A 21512-nucleotide genomic window follows, 5' to 3' on the forward strand; every position below is an offset into this window, starting at 1 on the left:
AAATTAACCTTCAATTTGGAGGAGGCAGGAAATTAGGCTGAGCACATTTTGTGCACACTGAACACGTTTCGTGCAAAATCCTTGATTCTAGGGCCTTCTAAGATGTTACTTGACTAACTCATTCTAAAAGAAAGATTTGGAATGCTTTTTAAGGGAGGTATCATGTTCTTAGTTATTGGAAACAACATAAATTCTAATGAACTTTAAATTTTAATTTTTTTTTTTGGCTCAAAAGTTGGAGGAGGCAGCTGCCTCCTCCGCCTCCATGTAATTTACGGCCCTGATAGCCTGGTTCCGGCCTACCCATAATGCTCCGCACAGTAGCATTATGGGTAGGCCGGAACCAGGCTACTCCTTTTCAAAGCAAACAATTATAAACAACAATAATACATTCCGTATGCAATGAAAAAGGCCGTTAAAACTAAACAAAATTAACCAATAAATTCAAAATGGTAAAAAAGTAACCGTAATTTTATCGTATACTCTTATTCAAAGAAAGTCACGAACTCGTTCATCTATTTAGTCGTATTACGGTTTTATATGTATTCATTTGCTAAAACCTGTTACAATGATAATTATACTATTCACTTTGAGCAAAGTGAATGTTTGAATTACGAATTGCACGTTAGAATCTTCTATAATTGGCATTCAAAATAAAACACGAATAACTGTTGAAGCAGGTAATGAAAAAATAAATGGCGGCGCCCATATGGATCACAAAAATTTCAGTGAACGTATATAGAGATTATCTCTTTTTCTTTTGCTGATTTTGACTTTTTTCTTTTACATACGTGTTACCTTTAGAGCCTTGCTTCGCGGACGGGCCTTCGGCCCGTCCGAGCTTCGCTCGGTATTAAAAATCATTAAAACGTGCATACATGAATGTGATTGGAATATTTTTATGCTATATATACATTTTATTTCTGCTGCCTTCACTGTGACTTGCTTAACCTTTGATGCACGACTTGTTCTGAACTGTATGCTCTCAGCAATTGACTGAATAAAATTGCAACATCATTGATTTAAGCCCCTCTCCACTGTTGTTGTGAGGATACATTAATTTAGATTAATTCACAAAACTAGAATTATTCATGATTTTTCAGTAGTTAATAGCAAGTGACATGGTTGTTTATCATGAGGGAGGAGGGGGGGGGGGGGGGGGGCATCGTGGTTTGCATTACCGGACATGTTAAGAGGAAATGGATTCACGCACTCATTATTTTTTTGTCGTCAAAAAACAAAAAAAAAAAACAAAAACCAAAACAAAAAAACCCAGATGAATAAAACAACAACAACAACAACAACAACAAAAAAAAACAACAAAAAACAAAAAACAAACAACAAAACAACAAACAACTAAAACAAAATAATAAAGAAAAAAGGTGAGAGAATGATACTTTTTTACCATTTTGAATTTATTGGTTAATTTTGTTTAGTTTTAACTACCTTTTTAGTTGCAAACGGGATGTATTGTTGTCTATAATTGTTTGCTTTGAAAGAGAAAAAAGTCGAGGCTAAATGTGACGTCACAATGCACGGTTTACGTCGCCTTGCGTTTAATTTCCCGTGTTAATTGAATAGGCGGATCCTGTAGAACTGTTATCCCCACATATCCCCCTTTAATATTGAAATGTTACTGGGTGTTTAGCGCAAGATAAAATTTCATAAAATATATATTTTTAAATGAATCATAATCTACCGTACTTAACGGAATTATGATTATCACTTGGGATACGCCAATGACAATTTCATGCTTCGCTCGGTCCCGATAGTATGACTTTTACAAATTGAAATAACAAGTACGTATATAGATCCGCCACTGTCAGTCTTATTATGACGTACGTCAAAACGTAGACATGACGTCACACATCATCTTAGCATGCCTTTCATAAACATTGCACTTCGTTAAAGCTGTATGACCCGATGTTCATGTATTATTTTTGTACATAATTACTTTAAAGCAGATTAATTACTTTATAAAGTTATTAACTTTCCCTTAATTACATGCTTGAAAACATCTGCATGTAAAAGAAAACAGTGCGAATATTATTTAGAAAGTAAATATAGTGGCTACATATATAAATCATCCCATAATAGACGTCTATAAATAGACCCACACGCGTCAGGGAAATCCCAACATGATGCATTAATTCATACGCAACTGTCTAGTTTTAAGACTGAAAGAGCGTAAAACAACGAATTACTAAGAGGTATTTGATATTTTTATTTCTATTAAACTTATGGTACGGTACTGTTATAACAAAATACACAGCTTTACACAGATAAGACCACCAATGATTTGAAAATTTGAATTGGTCACGTGATTGTCACTTGAAATGGCAGAGTGACGTGGTTATTTGTAAACATCGATTTAAAGTCAAATTATTTGGGTTAAAACAGGTGAAATAATTTATGATATGTCGTACAGTCTCATAACTACATACGTGCGATGATTTAATAGCGTTTTTACGAGATGAAAAAAAATATTGTAATTTGGACCATACAGCTTTAAACATTTCGTCTAATGGTGCATTGAACTTTGGAGCTAGGATGCTACAAGATTAGGATGATAATCCACGTAAGTTCAAAATCATATTCCAAGATGTGACTTTGCGAGATCTCAGCCATTTTTGACAAGGGACTTCTGGGATTGGCGTCAAATTTTTTTTACTTGTTAGAGGTTTAGATTTAGCTCGGATTATTTCCCGCGCTCTAGTCATTAGAGCTCGCAGTACGAGCCAGCGCGAATCATCAAATTGTCAGATGACTTTGTTAGAAGATTGTAATCTTGTTGAAAATAATGAAAATATTCCATGTATCAACGTGCTTTCAAATTTCCTCTTTATTTCATTTTTGTGAACTTGCTCACATTTATAACTTGAAACCAGAAAATGAACTAATATTACTTCCATAAATATAGGAGGTTCCAGACCAACTGTAAATCCAGGCTTCTTGTCCTGCTTCCATTCTTACAATGGTCAATTTAGTACAAAACATGTAAATTCCATGATTGTTATTATGACAATGGCTTAAAGCATTCTGTTTGCCGTTCACCTTCAGAGCGGTGTAAGCGGTTTTGCTTGCATATGTCATTATTGTCCACTCAAAGACATAGATCCCAGATTTCGGTGCAGTGAAGATCCCCTTTGCGGCGTTGTAGCCACCTCCTATGTTTAGATCTACACTGTTAAACGTGGCCCTGGTCTGACCGCTAATAGAGTGAGTAGAACTGGCTTTGGCATTGAATGCTACAATGGAGTTTCCTGGAAACAAATTGAATACTAATTGAACATCTGTTATTTACATTTAATTCTTAGTAGGTGTATGTATATCTTAATCAAATTGTACCGTGAATTGCTTATAAAGCTTTACCTCTCATGGTTTTACATTTGTCTTTCACATAACCAACAGCCTCGCATGTTTTAACAACAGTGGCATAATCATCTCTGAATATTTTCAGACTGGGCCGTGGTGACTTTTTGTTAGCAGCAGTAATGCCGGAAATGGCACACAGGATCACAAGGAAAACTGGCGAGGGCATACTGTAAAGATAATAACATTAAAGAGAAGATACAGAAATGATTTTACTTACATGGATGATAAGTGTTATATGTAGTGATGGGAAATTGCAATAGAGGTACACAGTAGTACTAATATGTATATAAACAATTTTCAGGCCAACTACATTTGCATAATCTACACAATAGCAACCTCTGTTTGGGATATTTATGTCAAGGCAGAGTAAAATTCTTATTGCATACTTGGAGATTTTAAGTTTTTGTACTTCAGTCGTATACATGGAACTGAATGAACTTTTTCACTTGGGTCTGTATTCAGAGAGTACATGCATTCGGCATTTCTATTGTAATTGTTGTCAACGATAACTCTTGATCATTGCAATATCAGCTCCGTGGGAAATTTGTTTAAATACAACAAATCTGCTATTGTAACTCTATACTCGCACTATTAATTTTGAAAAAAGAACAATTCGCTATTGATATTAATTTAGAAAGTGCCTATTGATATAGGATAAAAAGATGTCATTGAAGAGAAATGGATATAAAGCAGGCTAGTAGCATCGGTTTTTTTTTTGGGGGGGGGTGTATTCGCGGTTTATGATTTAAATAATTCGCGGTTCACGGAACCAGTCTGCTTCTCTCTTGTTATGCCTACAAAAGTATCTATGTAAGTTTGACCTTGATCTTTAACCTGAAGACCAACAAGCTTCTCTCTCGTAACTTGGGTTTGATTTCTCTAGTACTTAGCCTACTGTTTTTATCATGCAGACCCGCAATATTCCGAAAGACAGACGGACAGTGTCATACAATGATATAGCCTGTCAATGACGTGGAATTCTCCTCAATCCATCTATTTAAAAAAATGTCTTCGATTGCTTTTCCCGTACTCTTGATGTCTGTACTTACCTTATTGCTGAGATAACTAGCTCTGTAACTACGTTCAGGCAGTGATGGACAATGATACAACCACCGTACTTTTATACTTTTTTCATTGCATGCTAACACACCATTAGTAACAGCTTGTGCAAATTGATACTATAATATATATTGTATATGTGTAATTGTAAAATCTATATAGACTACCCAGCGTGCATTTTTCGAGTCTTGCAAGTGACTGAAAAATATATTTTAGTCTTGAATCACTTCAGTCAGACACGACAGCAGGGACTGTACTGAAATTATCTAGCATATTGAGATTTAGATAATAATCATAATTTCACAATTTTCCATTATCCATGGCCATGATCACACTCCATATGAAGTTTGTTTTTTATAAATAGGATGCATCAATTGTATTGCTAAGATGGCTTGTGTCGTTCATATAGATAGGGTTTGTAAATTGATAAAGTTTTGGATTCAAAATATTTTACTTAACGTTTCTGTTGATCTTTTACAATATACTGAAATATATCTGGTACACTTGATGTTCGTCGAAAATGTATCCTATGTCAATTGTTTAGATCTATATAAACAGTACTGCAGATGCCTGAAAGTTAGATTGATTGACTGATTATGGGTTTAGGCCGTTTGGGCAATATTTCAGTCCTTTTACGGCGATTACATGAAATGTGTTTGGTTGTGAGTGGTCAAGTTTTCCTGACGGCCCACAATGAGGTAGATATATAAATGCTAATTAAAATCAGAGCGTGTTCATTTCAAAGTACATGTATGGTGGATCGGAAATTCCGGCCAAGATTGACAAATAACGTTCATGTGACAAAGCGTATGATGTAAATAGATTCATTTTTCTTACAAGACTATTTTTCCTGGTAATTGATTTCCGTACAATTTTAAAATTACTTGTATCAATTATTCCCATTTGGCTACATGTAACATATTTTACAGCCACCATTACATGTTCTTCTCTAATTACTAGTTTTATTTCCATATATCTAAAGAAATATTTTTTTCCTTGCGCGATTTTTCTCATTTCCTCTTCTTTTTTTCTCTTAATTTTTGTACCCCTGATTAGGAAATTTTGTGTAATTTGTAGAAATAACCATGTGTATACAAAGGAACTATTTACTGTTGGTAGCTGAGGCTACTTCCTGAGGTGCACTCCGGCTGTTTACACACATGTGAAAAACACGTGGATTTGAGGGTAGTCTTGTTTGCGGGTAACTTATTTTCGAAAATGCCGCGTAGGGTGTTGTTTTTCTGGTGTCGGCAGACGAGATAGGTAACATAGAACGTGTCTGACTGCGTTATTCGGCATCAATTTTGTAAACTGATTTTTAATTATTGTTTTCCCTCTATAGTAATATGTATACGGTGTGACCGTTGGATTTTCGTTGACATGCAACTCGAAAAGGACCGGCAATTGGCGCTTGCGCACTATATATACCCAGGGATTAGAAAGAGGGAAGGTGTCATAATAAGTATTTGGGGGGATAGTGTCAAAACCGCGCAATTCAATTCATTGCAAGAGTTATGTTTCTTTGCCTGAACAACAAATACTTGTTCTGTTCATTTCAATAACAGTTAAGTCGGATTATCGTTCTTTGAGCAATTGCATGCCGTTAACAATAGAGTTTTGTACCCGCCATAAATAAAATAAACATGCACCACAAACAATGTGAACATCAGCAAAACTTACAAGTAAGTTTGATAAATTCCACGTACATTTATTAACTGTCATTACCGTACATGTTTTTAAAAGTTGGATCTGTGTTGAAAACAAATTTCTAAAGTCAAGGTTACATAGAAAGATGTTTCAGAAATCATTTACATTTTCTGTTTAACATTTGAGATAACTATGGCTATCCATCAGAGAAATAACATACATTTTGTCATTTCCGTAACTGTCATTTCCGAAACGGGTAGAAATGTAGCGGTATTGACAACAACTGAGCGGAAATGATATTTAGAACCCGTGAAATATATCTAAACTTAATTATGTACACTACTTGAATTCAATTTCAAATTGAATTCATGATTTCAAGTAACTCAATGATTTACGATATCCTAGTAAGTTTATAATTAACAAACACCAGCCTTGGGTCTAGAAAATTTTGAAAGGGGGGATGAAAGTTATAAGTTAGCTACCAATTTAAAACACTCTTTTAAAAAGGAATTTGAAATGACAGTTATAACGAACATTTATTGCAAAGGAATAAGATCAAAAGTATAATATTTGACATAAAGCTAAATTCACATAGTTTTTATCAACACCCTCTCTCCTTTAAAGCTAAATTTGATGAATGTTGAAAATAACAATAATCAGTATATGAAATTCGATGTGGGATGAAACAAACTTCCAGGAGTTTTAACGCACCCCCTCCCCCTAACTATTTGAATTTAGATTTTTATGATTCTACAACCAATGTAGAAATGATGTTCCCAGAAAGATTAACATATGTATATTTATACCATAAGTTTATAACCTGATTTCTCTCTCTTTGTCTCTCACAAAATAAAAAAAAAAATTAAAAAAAGGGGGGGGGGTGCAACTCATGTATTCCCCCTTTCAAGATCCGCCAATGAGCACATTTCTTGGTTTTTCCCCCCAGCATTTACATTTGAAATGAGAAGGTTGGATAACTCACTGGCTTCTGCAAATAAGAAAATTATTGATTTTTTTTTTTTTTTTTTTTTTTTTTTACAATGAGCCTCCTTCCGAAAGATCACCAAATTGGGCCCAAAATGTTTATATTTGAATGTAAAGCACAGACATCCTTGATCTCAGAGTCAGGCAATTGAAAAAATGGGACCCAAAAATAGTTCTGCTAGGGTAGCTGAAAATTGATCCTGCGATCTGGAAACGTATTGAAGACAAATGTGATGTCTATATTTAATCAAATGTCCATGAAATCTTTGAGCAAATTGTGTTCATCATGTTTGTTAAATTAGTTACAAGTTTTTGGAATTCATGCATTGAATTTCACTAATAAACTTTCAGATTTTATTGTAATGCATTAGCGTTAAAAATAGGTTATGAAGAGATTTTTCAAGCAAAGATGTCTTTCAATTCATTTAACATATATATACATGTATTCCAAGAGTCATTTACGTTACGGCTTGTCATCTCCGTTATGGTCTGTCATTTCTGTACGCAAGTTACATTTTGTATTTTGCAATTGTATATTGATAATGTTTCATTAATATTTTTTGTAACTGGAAAATATATTCACTGAGCTTTACAAAAACAACAAAGTTTGGTATTTCATATCAGTAGTAATACGAAAATGGTTACAATGGTACTCATCTTTCATTTCTTTGAAAACTTTGCATCACATTTTCTTTATTACACTATCAAATGTAGAAACTATACGTTACTTTGGTGTTATAGACTACCATTTTCGACCAACCTATCAATTTAGATAGTTAGAAAAGTGAATTAAAAAATATTTTCTTGAAAATGCATAAATATTTAAGCCGTTACGGAAATGACAATTTCACTCAACCAAGTGGAAAACATTGGAATTATTTTCTGAATGTGGTTGTTTCAATCGCTGCACATACGTTTTTTGTCATTTAAAATGTCAATCTTAATTAAATATAACATAAGAAGCATGAAGAATTGTCTAAAACTCATTCTGAAAATGCAACATTTCTATAGAATGACCCGATTGTGTCTTTCGGAATATAGGCCTAACAGTGTATTCTCCTCCTTTGTGTCAGTCAGTTTGTTTGGGGCTTTGATACATGTATTTATTTATTCACCAATCAAGAGCCCTCAGGGGGCAGATACATTTTAAAAATTAAACATTATAACTAAATGATACAATATACACATGTATACCATATACACACATGTTAAGGGTTGGTATGGAATTGGCTTATATAACAACACAGATTGAAGACCGAATAGACCTATCTAGTATTACGGCCGCCATATTTTTTGTAAGAGTTACCTTTCCTAATCGGTTAAAAGCCACTTCCGGTTTCGTTTTCAAGCCATTTCACTAGTTTTTACCCATTATTAATAGGAGTTAATTCAATAGCTGAGTAAAAAGAAAAAAATTACAGGGTTGGTTGTGTGCATTTTGTAACCAAAAAAGATGGTGAAACGGTCATCAGACCCCCCCCCCTCCCTTTGATGTTATAATGTATGTAATATACAAAGTGCTGTGAAACTGCTTCAACATTTATTCGTGAATAACAATTATCTTATTCAATAAAGATAGAATTATTTAGCACCTGGAGAATAATGAACTTGTTTATAAAAGTATTATTTGAATAAGATATTATAGATACTAAATCGAAATCACTGATTACAATCAAATAATAGGTACAAATTGATTCATCACATTACATGTAATGAATAAGTTTAAGGAGAGGGTATTCAATATAGGTCATGTCTTTTGCATTATCATATTTAGTTATATACAGAATAAAAAAAATATTCCAACAATTTACATGGAATAAGTTATGCAGTCACACTTACATGAAGATTTATTCAAATTTTACCTATTAAAGAAATTACACTGGTACATAAATTAAAATATCAATATTGAGCATCTTTTTTGCCTCTTAATCTGCAATATTTGAACCCAGGTGTCATTCTCAACATTATGCGCTTTATCCTACCTAACCATCCCACACATGAATTAATGTGATTTGTTACAAACTGTCTGTATGCTGCTTATATATCCTATCATATTCATTGCTATACTACATGTAACAGTTGCCTTGAAGTACAATTAGTTTAATTTAATTGCCATCCATAAACTGATAGTCTGCAGTTAGTTACTTGTTTCCTCATCATAGTAAAAATTATATACTAAAGATTCTTTTGATAGTTATAAAGATGTACATGTATGTTTCAGTGGAAAAAAATTGAGCTGTCATAATATATATAAGATTTTTTAATCTAATACTTTATGTGTCTGCACTCAATACCAGTATGCTTTATCATAAAGTGTCGGCTTCATCTAACATACATTATTCACAATTTGTTGCACAGTATAGTACTATATAGATATGAAATTTACCATAATGATTGTATATATGTTTTTTTTTTTTAAGAAAATGATATATAAAAAAAAAAAAATCAGTACAATCTGGTTTGTTTGGGAAAATATTTTTGATTAATGTTTTTCCACTCTTTACATGGTCACTGTCAACCTTGAGATCACGTGATAATTATACTATGTGTGTGAATGTATATGAATGTAATTATCAGGTACTAAAATCTGCAAATAATAAACAAACAATATATATAATATAGTATGTATTTATGTTTACACTCGAGTTGTGTATTTTCTTATACTATTTTGTACTTGTTAACAAATGGACAGTCGTGTTTAATGTAGTTTTCCCGTGTTTCGAAGAATAGCGGGAAAACGTTGCATGATAGGAACGTGTTCGAATGCCTATGCGTAGTAATTAATACAAGGCGTGGCCATAGGAAGGCCTATATAAAGTGTCGATATCATGAGTAAGTTCATTCTAAGACAGTCTCACGAAGAGCACGTAGCACAATTTTTTATTATTATATTTAATTATGGATAAGGTCCGATATTCACCCTTAGACGTTACTTAACACTTGCTTTCGGACACAGGTTTCCATAGTTTTTTCAAATATTTTATCTATGGTTTTTCCTGGGCGGTTTTTAACGTCAATGATGGGGGTTTCTTGACATTTTGTTATTTGATTCAGTACTTGCATGTCTGTAGTAAATGTGTTGTAAAGTTATTATTGCAATTCACCTTTGAATTAGAACGCTTTACCCGATATAGTATTGCGTTGTGTGACGACACAATTGAATGAGACCACAAGGGCTAAGCCCGTTTTGGGCCCGAACTATGTGATAATTTATGGTATCACCGAGTTCGGGCCCAAAACGGGCTTAGCCCCTGTGAATGAGACGATTGAACAATTTGAATGACATGTTTGATGTAATACAACAAGAGTTTTCATTGGCCGATTACAGCCCGCCCATTTTCTCGAGCGGATTCAGTGTAGCTGGAGAACTGTACATAGCTCTCTGAAAAGATCCACGTCTTAATTATAGAAACCTTTGATTTACGGGTCACAAAAAGCTGCGGACGGTTGAGGCCTGATATCGATGTATTCTTGTGTTGTTGTCTCATAAACTCAATATAAAAAAAATCTTAACATATTTCCCTACTATATACTTGCGTCCAAACATACCTTCAAATATTCATTAAAGCCACACACCACCCGAAAACTCGCAGCTTCCAGTGATTTCGTATGTTGACGTAGCCATGTTAGGTAGCCGGTCAATTCGAACTCTTGCTATTGGTATCTATTCATAAAATCGGTTGTAAGTTATATATTCACTCTTCATTTATTATCAACACGAATAATTAATAGAAATTAAAACATTTTTGTACCAGTTTTGGTAAAGGTGAAATAAGCTCTAGATGAACGAAAATGCTACATAAGCCCATTAGATGGAGACTGGCCGGTGCGGCCGCTCATGTCTAATGAAAGCCGCACTGCCGTGAGTTTAGCTATTTGAATAATTATCATTTAATAGGACTGGGGTGGTATATTATTTAAACAATTTAGCTAAAATATTTGTGGGGTATTAGTACACATCTAGAAGCTATTGTGCCAATATGGAAATGAACCGGGATTCGAATTGACTGGCTACCTAACATGGCTACGTCTACGAACGAAATCATCAAAAGCTGTGATCGAGTTTTTGGGTCGTATGGGGCTTTAATAAATATTTGAAGGTATGTTTGGACACAAGTATAGTAGGAAAATATGTTAGGAATTTTGTTTATATTAAATTTATGAGACAACAACACAAGAGTACAACTTTTTCTCTTTCTTCCTTTGAAGTTTTTTTTTTCATCTAGCATCTGGCTGTCATGTTTTCAAATGCTGACTACTCCCGTATAAGGGACTTTGGGCGGACTTATACATATGGACCAATGAGAGTTTCTGTTGCATTTCGCAATTGTATTACAAACAGATTCAATTGTGTCGTCACACAACGCAATACTATATCGGCCAAAGCGTTCTAATTCAAAGGTGAATTGCGATAAACGCCGGCTGCCCGACAAGCTTGCCTGGCTTACACCAAAGTTGTGTTTGGTTGTCTTGTATGCAAAAGGATTGCATTCACAGAAGTGTATATTATACTGCAATATGTTATGTATTTGTAGTGGGTGTAAATAGACAATTTGAAGAGTAAGATATGTGCTCTAACTATTCTTTACAATCCGAATCCTCTACATTTGCCCTGCCATCAAGATTATTTACCATTTCATCTGAGGATAATGCAATGGAACAACAGTGTTACTAGGTGAAAGCAGTCAATCATAAAAATCCAAATGATTCAATGAAAGTATGAACTCCGAAATCTGATTCAAGAATATGCTCAAGTTACATTTCATATATAACAAACCTACCAATAACAATCATTATTCCATTTTGCATTTTAATCGCATTCAGTCAGTGACATACCTCAAAGCAAATCCTTAAAAGAAAGGTAACGAAATGATTCATCTTCCTACTCTCAGAAAAAAATTAAAAATGAAACTTCCATAGAAATTCTGTCTTTCCAGTTTCCAAAATGAAACTCATATAGTAATGCATTGATCACAACATACATGAAATTCTGCCCCCTCTTGTACAAAGCAAAATGGCTTGAAATATTTTCACTAGCCTACATGGGTAAAAATTTTGTTACAGGTGATATGATTCCTTGTGTTCAATTCCCCTACAGAAATAATTAGAGAAAGCTTGCCTATATTCTCTCAAGAAATTCCCCCATATAGTGCTAACTGTTAGACATATTTTTTATTGCACTAATGTTTTTCTTGAAATTCTGTCATTTGAAGCAGATACAAATGCAAATATCTATTGGCACAAACACAAAGACCCAACATATCAAGAATGTACATCAGCTTACTCAATAATATTAATCACTGTAAAAAGTAATTAACAAGTATGATTATATATAAAATGCATTAACATACACTTATAGTTGTATTCTAAATATATTTTTGCATATCATTTCTAGTTTAAATGCATTTGTTGATGAATGAGTATGTTATCTTTTTTTTTTTTTGTAATTTAATTGGGGATTTACTATTAAAACGGATCTCGACTTTTTAAATATTAGACAGAACTGATCTTTGAGAAATTAATCTTTAATTGCTCCAGTGTTACATATATTACAAAATCATTCATGTGTTGATATAGACATGTATGGCATTAGGTTGTTGTCGGTTCCCCCCCTTTTTTTTTTTAAATTTCCGTGCAGTATCACGGGTAGTGTCCACACTAGTGGGCCCCCTTCCAGGTATCTGGCTGGCTGCACGCATGGCAGATCTCACCTCAGATCTCCATTCTTTCCGGTCTTGAGGGTCAGCAGTAGAGAGCTTCCATTCTCTACGATCTTTCTCCGTCAGCTCTCTCCAAGATAGCATTGGCCGACCAACTCTACATCTCCCAGGAACTTGTATATTTTGAGCGCACTTGACTGCACTGCTGGATCTGACAACGTGGCCATACCAGCGGAGTCTCCTTTCCCTTAAGATGAGGTCGAGGTCGTCGATGCCAGGCCGCCCCAGCAATTCAGTTGAACTTACAGAGGCCATATCTTCAGGCTTGATGTTACAGATCTGTCTTATCATGGCCCTATCATTGCGCTGTAGGCGATGACGATTTGGCTTGGTCAGTGCCCAGGTCTCACTGGCATGGAGCATAGTGCTCCGTACACAAGTGTTATACACTCAACCACGGGTCTTGTACGACAGGTGGCGTGATGTCAGGACTGGTAGCAGCTCCCTGAACTTCTTCCAAGCAGTCTTCACACGCGTAGTGGCTGCAAGGTCACAGCCACCAGCTGCGGAAAGCATGTCTCCGAGGTGTGCGCTTAATCTCATTCTGCTAACAACTGACCTCTCTGCTTTTTGAATGAGTTATATCACTATGCACAGCGTTTAGAGTTATAAAAAATGACATGATGAAATTTTAATTTTGGTGAAATATTTCAAATATTTGCAGATTCTTCTTGTAAACATTGATCTGTTATCCTTTGTTTTATACATACTTCCCAGAAACAGTTTTATTGAACTTTCTTTTAAAATTATAAATGAAAATCCTAAATTGTTAATAATGGAGAACACATTTTTTTTGTGTCCAAGAATTTGTGTGGACTGATACATATGATTGTTAGTCTGAGAGTGATTACAAAAAACACTAAGGCTGAAAAGTACCTCGTTAGTATCACACTTTTAGGAATGACAAATTTTGTGTCCAAAGGATGGGAATGGAACTACAAAACTGAAGGTTGGGAAAGTTTTTTATTTATTTATTTGTGTAACGGGAACCAGATTAAATGTATCTGGTCCAGTTATCCCAGTGTTTATTATTTGGATTTCTTGATTATGTTCAACATATCAATAAAGACAAAGGTTAAGTTTTATAAATTTATTGATTTACAGAATTCATTGCTGTATTTTGGCCAAGAATGTAAATGATAACAGACAACAAATAAATATTAAAAAGAGCTAGATAAATGAATTTGAAGCTGTAAATGTAAATATCAAAAATTTAACTTAGATAAATAGTTTGAAACTTATTAATGAAAGACAAATGTAAATGAGTCTCAAAAAAAAAAAAAAAAAATAAGAGGGAGGAGAGAAAAGGGATCCAAAATAGTGAGTAGATAGTGAAAAGTGCTCAGATTATTGAAGCCTTATTCATAAAGAGAGAGAGAGAAGAGAGATCAGAGAAATTAAGAGAGAGTGTGAACCTTTAGGTTCTTTGTCCCTTGCCAAAGTGATCTGAATTTTCCACTGAATGGGCTTTTATAGACCCTGCCTATGACCAGTGAAAGTGACTATGTAAATTTATAAGACAGATTTTGATTTGCTAACAAAAATAAACCTTAGCCAATAGAAATTACAAAAACAAACATACTTTAGGAAACATGGCTAAAATGGGTGATTTCAAAACAACGCTTGTAGTCTTTAGGATCAACATATTACTTGTTATTGACAACTATTTCTTTCCTTACAGAAGATGAGATTTTTGTGATATACTTTCTGGCATGTCGTCTTATCTTGGACATTTTTATGTCCTTAAACCTGCAACCAGGAGTACAGTGGTAAAGAGGGGTCATCTTATGATGAAATTTTTGAAAGTGTTGCCAATAACTTCCCATGGCACCCGGGGTAGGGTGGGGTCACAATAGGGGATCAAGATTTTACATTCAAATATATAGGGGAAATAATTTAAAACCTTCTTCTGAAGAATCACTGGACCAGAAAAGTTTACATTGACATGATTTAAGCTTCCTGACATAGTGCAGATTCAAGTTTGTTAAAATCTTCCAATTTTCCTTCTTTTGTAAATGAATCTAGGAATTAAATGCATATTTTGAAAGATTATAAACTTATGCAAAGGAAACCATATTGAGGCTTTTGAAAATGCAAATTTGAGACTCCCTTTGATTACGATATTCAGGAAACCTGTGGGTCTCTTGTTTGGTTTTGGGGGAAGTTGCTTTGTTTTTTTTTTTTTTTTTTTTTTTTTTTTTTTACAGCAACAATTTTCAAAGGAAATGTTATTTAGAAAAGAGGTTTATTAGACAAATATATTTTGAAAAGAAATTGAATTGAAATATCCAAAATTCAAAAGTATTGCGAATTTTCTTTGAACCAAGTGTGATCGAAATGATAAAAAACACTATAGATGACATCTTTAATCAGAAAACTTTATTCCCTTATAATGAAGTGGTTCAAAGATTAAATCAATTTGCAAAGCAAACTAATGTCTTGTTGAACTTCATCAGATAAGCAACAATTTGATAATATTTAGTATCTTCTATCAATTCTGATCGGGATCGGTACTTTCCCTAATCGAGCTCGATCTTCACTAAATTCGTTTACAACAAAAACTCAAACTCATCATGCCGAGAGACGTTGGTGCCTATTTATCTGAACAACAGAGGAAAACCACGGGAGACGTAGCATCGGAATGGGGACAGATTGAAGAACTGTATAATAAAAAGTATGTGGAAATAAATGGCGTAAATTCCACCCTATTATCCCTCTAACAATAATTTGAATAGAAGGGAGTATGGCTTTGTCATTTTGTGTTATTGTTGATTTATGGCGTAAGTTATACCATTTGAATAGGAGGGGGTATTCAAGATTTGTCTTTATTTTAGAATTTGTGTTATTGTTGTTTAACGGCAGTACTTTTAGGAAGGGGAGACAGATACGGTAAACACAAGACACTAAGACTTGTCGGTAAATATAAATTTATAGCTCTTTAGAGCTATTGTTGTACCATGTCTGACTTTGAATAAAGATTTGATTTGATATTCAAGAGAGAATATCTCCCTAGATCTTTTACGCTGGACTAACACTTAGCATTTTATGACAAGAAGTGCATAAAAATAGGTAGTAATGGGCAATCAGTTTAAAATCATAATCGTTTTGTAATCGTGAGTAGAAAACCGATAGATTTTCGATTAATAAATGTTTTTCTATGATGTTTTGAAAATATACTTTTCATTCAATATTATTTATTTAAACCCTATGCGCCACCATGTCTGAGTTCACATTACTTTCTCTATATATGAATACTGCATAAATGAACAAAACCAGTCATTCATGCATTATTTGACAGTAAACTACCAATAAAACTGGCACTAACCTTGGGTTGTGACTGGAACAGATATTTGATAAATATTGCACATGTAAAAACTGCTGAACAAAAAAAAATAAAAAATACATACTTTGTATGTGCTTGTCATATAATTATTGAATTGAACTAGAATACGAAACCAACTCGGTCCTTGTTATCAGCCATTTTTATTGCCGGTTTTGACAGCGACTTTCGATTGTAAAATTTTATAATCGATATTCGGAAAGGGTAAACCAATCAATTTTTTATAATAATAAATCATCATCCCATTCCTAACAAATTGGCAAAAAAGTTATTTTCTACCAAGCTCAGGAGGTGGTGGGTAGAATTGGGTATCACCAGTGAAGATCATATTAGGATATTGCAGTATTTGACTTTGTTTTTGTGCTTGTCCCAGCCTGACAATATGGTAATGGGTAGCACCAATTTTACCAACATTTGCATGATCCAAATAAAAAAAAGATAACTTTCCTGCTCGTCCTCGCCCAGTTTAGCGAATAGCTGTCCACCCCTTCTACCAACACTCTACAACAGCTGTATAAAAGATATTTAAGGGTAATAGATGGTATATATATCATACAATATGCATCTGTTTTCTGTAATTATTTAGTGTTTAATTGTGTGTTTATATATTTATATAATTATAGATACTGTAGATTTCTTATTTTACTTGTCAATTGAGTACTTAATATGGTGAAATGACTCATTTGACGTCAAATCGAGTGTACGCGAATTCACCTGTCGTATCCGTGTGTCGACTCTTAATCAAGAGTTCTTACATGTATTTTAGCTGCAGAAAATTAAAAGGGAGTAATTTTATTTCACAAGTGATGCCTCTTGAGAAATTATGTGGTAATAAATTTCATGCATACAATTAGGAATTTACAGTACTGTGTATTATCATGATTAAAACCCTGGTACACCACTGTACTCAATCTATGCTTTTACAGATTATGGCATCAACTCACATTGAAGCTTTTAACTTTTGTGAAAAATCCCACCTTCGCAAAAGGGGATGGTCTCATAAAGGTAAGTTTTTTTTGTGTTTAGAAATACTTATCAAAGTGATAAGCTAGTCTAAGGGTATAAATTGGAGTGGCCATTCACTTAATTAAGTGTTAGGAATTAACACAAATGCAGCAAGCTAAAACAAGAGCTTGTGAACAATTGTATTCTTTAATCTTGTGAATATGCAGTATTTGAGTGACTCTTAATTTTCATATAGTGATGTGATATATGTACTAATTTGTATCTGATGGGTGACATTGTATGATAATTGATGCATATTGCATCAATATTTGATTTAATGTCTGAAATTAGTACTGTCTTTAGGTGATGCTTAAGGTTGGTTAACAAGATATTTTTGTTTATATACTTGTAGATTACATTATGAAACTCACATCACAGCAAAATTAAGTGTTTTTCCTCCACATTGAATTAGCAAGATTATAGAGAATTATATTGCAGTGTCCTTCTTGTCCTGAACAAAGTTCTTACTGAACTTTTGCTAACCTCTTTAGGCTTTTTAAAGCTAATTTACAACAAGTGTCTTGCAATTAATAAGATTGAATTAGTAATATATAAATATTTATATCGTACATCTGATATGTCTGACATTACATTCTTTTATATTTTATAGATGTATGAAAATTTCATCGCTGATTTTGAACACAGGTAAACTTGTTACAACTACAGACTGAATTAAGGATCTTTTCTGTGTGCAAATTTTACATTTTATGTTGTATAAAAAACAAATTTAATTTTACAATGGATTTGTTGTCAGATAAGAATTTGAGGTAAAATAAGCTTGTTGTGATCAGTTTTGTTTCACAGAATTATACTCGTGTTGTTCATGTATACAAATACTTTGAAATCATTTGTATTTAATATCGCCACTAACATCTGTTTCATCTTACAGAATCAACCCGTTGGCTCTAGCAGAAATTATGGTTTTTATCGTCAAACAGATAGCAGGTATGTTTGTAAATAATTACTTTAGAGTTAAGAAATAAAGTATGCATTGTTGTGGATGTTACTGGAAAACCTCTGAGGTCGAGAAATGTTTTTTTAATATATTTCAAACAACATTTTGAGACTGAGGAAGTTATCTAACATCATCCAAGTAAACAAGAACTTTATTTCTATTCAGCTCAGAAGTGTACAATTGTTTTCTTATTATGCTGCTAATTAGGTTACTTTGTGACTTCATGGCAGGCCACAGCTTCCAAAATGGAACAGGGTTGTCACTAGGAATTTTTCAGGGCAAGTCCCGGACTCATGGTTTATCCTTTTTGTATCAGATCTTTAAAGAAAAGTAAAATGAGGAATCGTTTTTCTGCACCTCTATTTAGAATGAACACAAGCTGATACCGGGGTAGAGGTTCTGACTCCAGGGTGGGACCAAACTTGGTATATATAGTGTATATGTGTAAAACATAAATGTCTTCTTTATGCTATTGATACTAAATTGAAACTGAATAGATATTTAGAAGTATGTAGTCCTTTACCAAATTGTAAATTTCACGATCCCAGGGAGTAAGGTATTTGGTTCTAGTGTAGGGTCAAAATTATTATAGTCTTTATCATTTTAAAGACTTTTTTTTTTTTAAAAGTTTGCTGATACGATATAAAAACTAAATGCATACTTAGGAAAAGCAGAAAATGATGTACCAAAATTGTAACTTTCACAACCCCAGGGATTTAACTCTAGGATGGGTTCAAATTGGTCATATGGTAATGCTACATATACATGTATTATTTGTTTTATACTTTTGCTGAATATTAGAATTTAGCCTAGATACTGTATAAGCAGTCCCAGAATTTTTATTGAGGATTTAATTGATTTTGGTCATATTGCAAGAGTGATAAGATTGCTAAAATTGAATATCGCTAATGATTTATTCCACATCAGAGGTACATGTAATAGTTATCTTTTCTGGATTTGTAAAGTCACTGAAATTAACTCTTGCTAAATATATATACCCATTTTTATTGAAAAATCTTGGAATTTATGTCTCACTAAAAATTCCACTGATAGGTTATGCAGAACAGGAAATGTTTTTCTAGATCTCAGATCCCTTGGGACTAGTGATACTTTTATTTAATGCTCAGGTGACTGATAAGTCTTGTGGGCCTTTTGTTTATTATTTTGGATCATAGTTAGTATTGTATTCATCTGTGAAATGAAAATCTGACCCAGGTGAGTATTGTGGCCCATAGGCCTCTTATCATAATAGATACAAAGATATGTTTTTTTTCTCTACTTTTTATAAATTAGGAAATTATTTGTTTGTTCACAGTTCACAAAATATACTCTATTATACGTAAGAGATAGGGAAAGGATGGAGAAGGAAACTGTACATTAACAGATTCTTCCAGTGCTCTGAGGCTTCATCAAGTTTATGTTTTTCCTCTCTTACAAAACAAAACAAACTATGTTGTGTCAATTAAATCAACACTTGAACATTTTTTTTTTTTTAACTCTTTGAGCACATTTTGGTTTTAGTGCCAGCTTTTTTTTTTTAACAAAATGTTTTTGAACATTTTAGATGTAGAAACAGCTATTACATTTATTGAAAAATTGAAAGAGAAAGTAAAGTCTAGTGATGAAGCTAAGATTCTGTGTCTTACAACCATGGGAACGATACGGATAAGGACCCGTGATCTGCCTGCAACAAAGGTATGTGTTTCTGGTCCATACTGTATAGTCAAGTGATAGTACCAATTAATTTTGTAATTTCTTTCATTGTTTCACCCCCTCTGAGAATTGAAGATATTATTAGATGAAATATTTTTTCTCTTTCGTCCATTTTAGACGGTAGTGGAGGAGTGCAGTGGATTGTTGGACAACTTAGATGGTGTCACCACAGTCCATGGCCGATTCTACGAACTGTCTAGTAACTACCACAAACTGACGGGCAACCACGCCATGTACTATCAGGAAGCTCTCAGGTATCTGGGATGTACGGACCTCAACGATATACCAGGTTTGTCACTGAGTATACAGAAGTTTTGTGTTATGAACCATCTTTAAACAATTTTTTTTTTTTTTTACTAAATCAGTACTCATTGTAAGCTATTGACCCAACAATTGTGGCAGAATTTGGCTATCAGGTTTTGTCTAGGTGGTAAAATTGCTCCATAGAGCCTATATTGGGCTCAGGTTGTAAAAAATTGCTTACAGTATGGGCTAGTACTTGAAATAATTATAACAAAGGCTGCCTGCAAAAGTTGAAGGGAGATTGACTTTGAATAGGATAAATGGTTCCAAACAATAGATTGTGGTAGTGTTTTAGTTTACATGTGTATGCATTTTATGTATCATATTGTATTCGCAGCATCAGAACAAGTGGAGAGGGCCTTTAATCTCGGCTTAGCAGCCATCTTAGGTGATGGAGTGTATAACTTTGGAGAACTTGTGAGTTATTTATTGCCATTCTTTAATGGTTGTATTATATATAACGTTGTGGAGTTCATTGGAATGTGAATTCATGGACTGTTAAACTGTTTATTTCTCGTATATAAAATCTGCACTTTGTTGATCACTTGAATTCAGCAAGAATTGGTAATCAAGGAATAATGATATAACTACAATAAAGAAGAGTACATGTACCTTAGTACAGTTTACATGTCTATTTTTTAGCACTAGAGGTGTTTTGCTATTGCAATGTTAGATATTCATGAATATAAGCGCTGAAAACTTATGAATGAAATTAATAACCTTATCCTATTGACTCCAAAGATCTAACTGCATTTTCATGGCTGAATTGACTATAAAGGGGATTAACTTTTCAATTAACATTTCATAATTTTGATTTGTCAGTTAGCTCATCCCATCCTGGAGTCCCTCAAGACCACAGACAAAGCATGGCTCACTGATCTGTTGTACACCTTCAACAGTGGCAATATACCCAAGTTTGATGAACTGAAGAAATTCTGGGGTGCACAGGTATTGGAATAAATGGCTATATAATAGAAATTGTTCAAGTGCATTACATGTTGTCAGCAGAGGTTCAACATTTGTTTGCTGACAAATACACAGGTATTTGTTAACATTACTTACCAACACCATTTCACATGTGTTAACCCATGTGGAAATTCTGGAAGCATTATTAAAGGAATGTGTATTTTTGTATTGCCTACAAAGCATAGCAGACGGACATGTAATAGGATCACTTCATCTGTCCACTTGTTCATTTGTCTGTGTAGAGTCATATGGTTTTGCGAATGGGCAGAGATATACTTTTGCAACAAAATGAGAAGTCAACACACTTTCTGCTACTATATAAGCCTGCCCGATTTCTAACATTCCAAAATCTCATTGCAGGTAAGGGCTATTCCAGAAATAAATACATGGGGGGGTCGGGAGGCACCTTTTGTATATACCAAGCACCCATAAAAAAAATTAAAAA

General features: G+C 33.7%; 2 protein-coding genes across 2 annotated transcripts in view; one reads left to right on the plus strand and one right to left on the minus strand.

Moving 5' to 3' along the window:
- Positions 1-2816: 2816 nt before the first annotated feature.
- On the minus strand, positions 2817-4486 carry LOC125674986 (multimerin-1-like). The gene is made up of 3 exons (XM_048912444.2): positions 4425-4486; positions 3373-3542; positions 2817-3263 (listed from the first exon to the last, which is right to left on the minus strand). Exons 2-3 carry the CDS (start codon positions 3539-3541, stop codon positions 2872-2874), a joined length of 561 nt encoding a protein of 186 aa, XP_048768401.2. The 5' UTR covers position 3542; positions 4425-4486; the 3' UTR covers positions 2817-2871.
- Positions 4487-15084: 10598 nt separating this feature from the next.
- LOC125675190 (26S proteasome non-ATPase regulatory subunit 13-like) overlaps positions 15085-21512 on the plus strand; it is an 8638-nt gene continuing 2210 nt past the window's right edge. Inside the window, exons 1-8 of the mRNA XM_048912712.2 lie at positions 15085-15459; positions 17052-17130; positions 17741-17775; positions 18020-18075; positions 19650-19780; positions 19916-20087; positions 20439-20518; positions 20924-21049. Of these exons, the coding sequence (XP_048768669.1) occupies positions 15359-15459; positions 17052-17130; positions 17741-17775; positions 18020-18075; positions 19650-19780; positions 19916-20087; positions 20439-20518; positions 20924-21049 (780 nt within the window). The 5' untranslated portion in view covers positions 15085-15358. The remainder of the gene's footprint in view (positions 15460-17051; positions 17131-17740; positions 17776-18019; positions 18076-19649; positions 19781-19915; positions 20088-20438; positions 20519-20923; positions 21050-21512) is intronic.

The sequence above is a fragment of the Ostrea edulis genome, chromosome 3, assembly GCF_947568905.1.
Source record: "Ostrea edulis chromosome 3, xbOstEdul1.1, whole genome shotgun sequence".
NCBI lineage: Eukaryota > Metazoa > Mollusca > Bivalvia > Ostreida > Ostreidae > Ostrea > Ostrea edulis.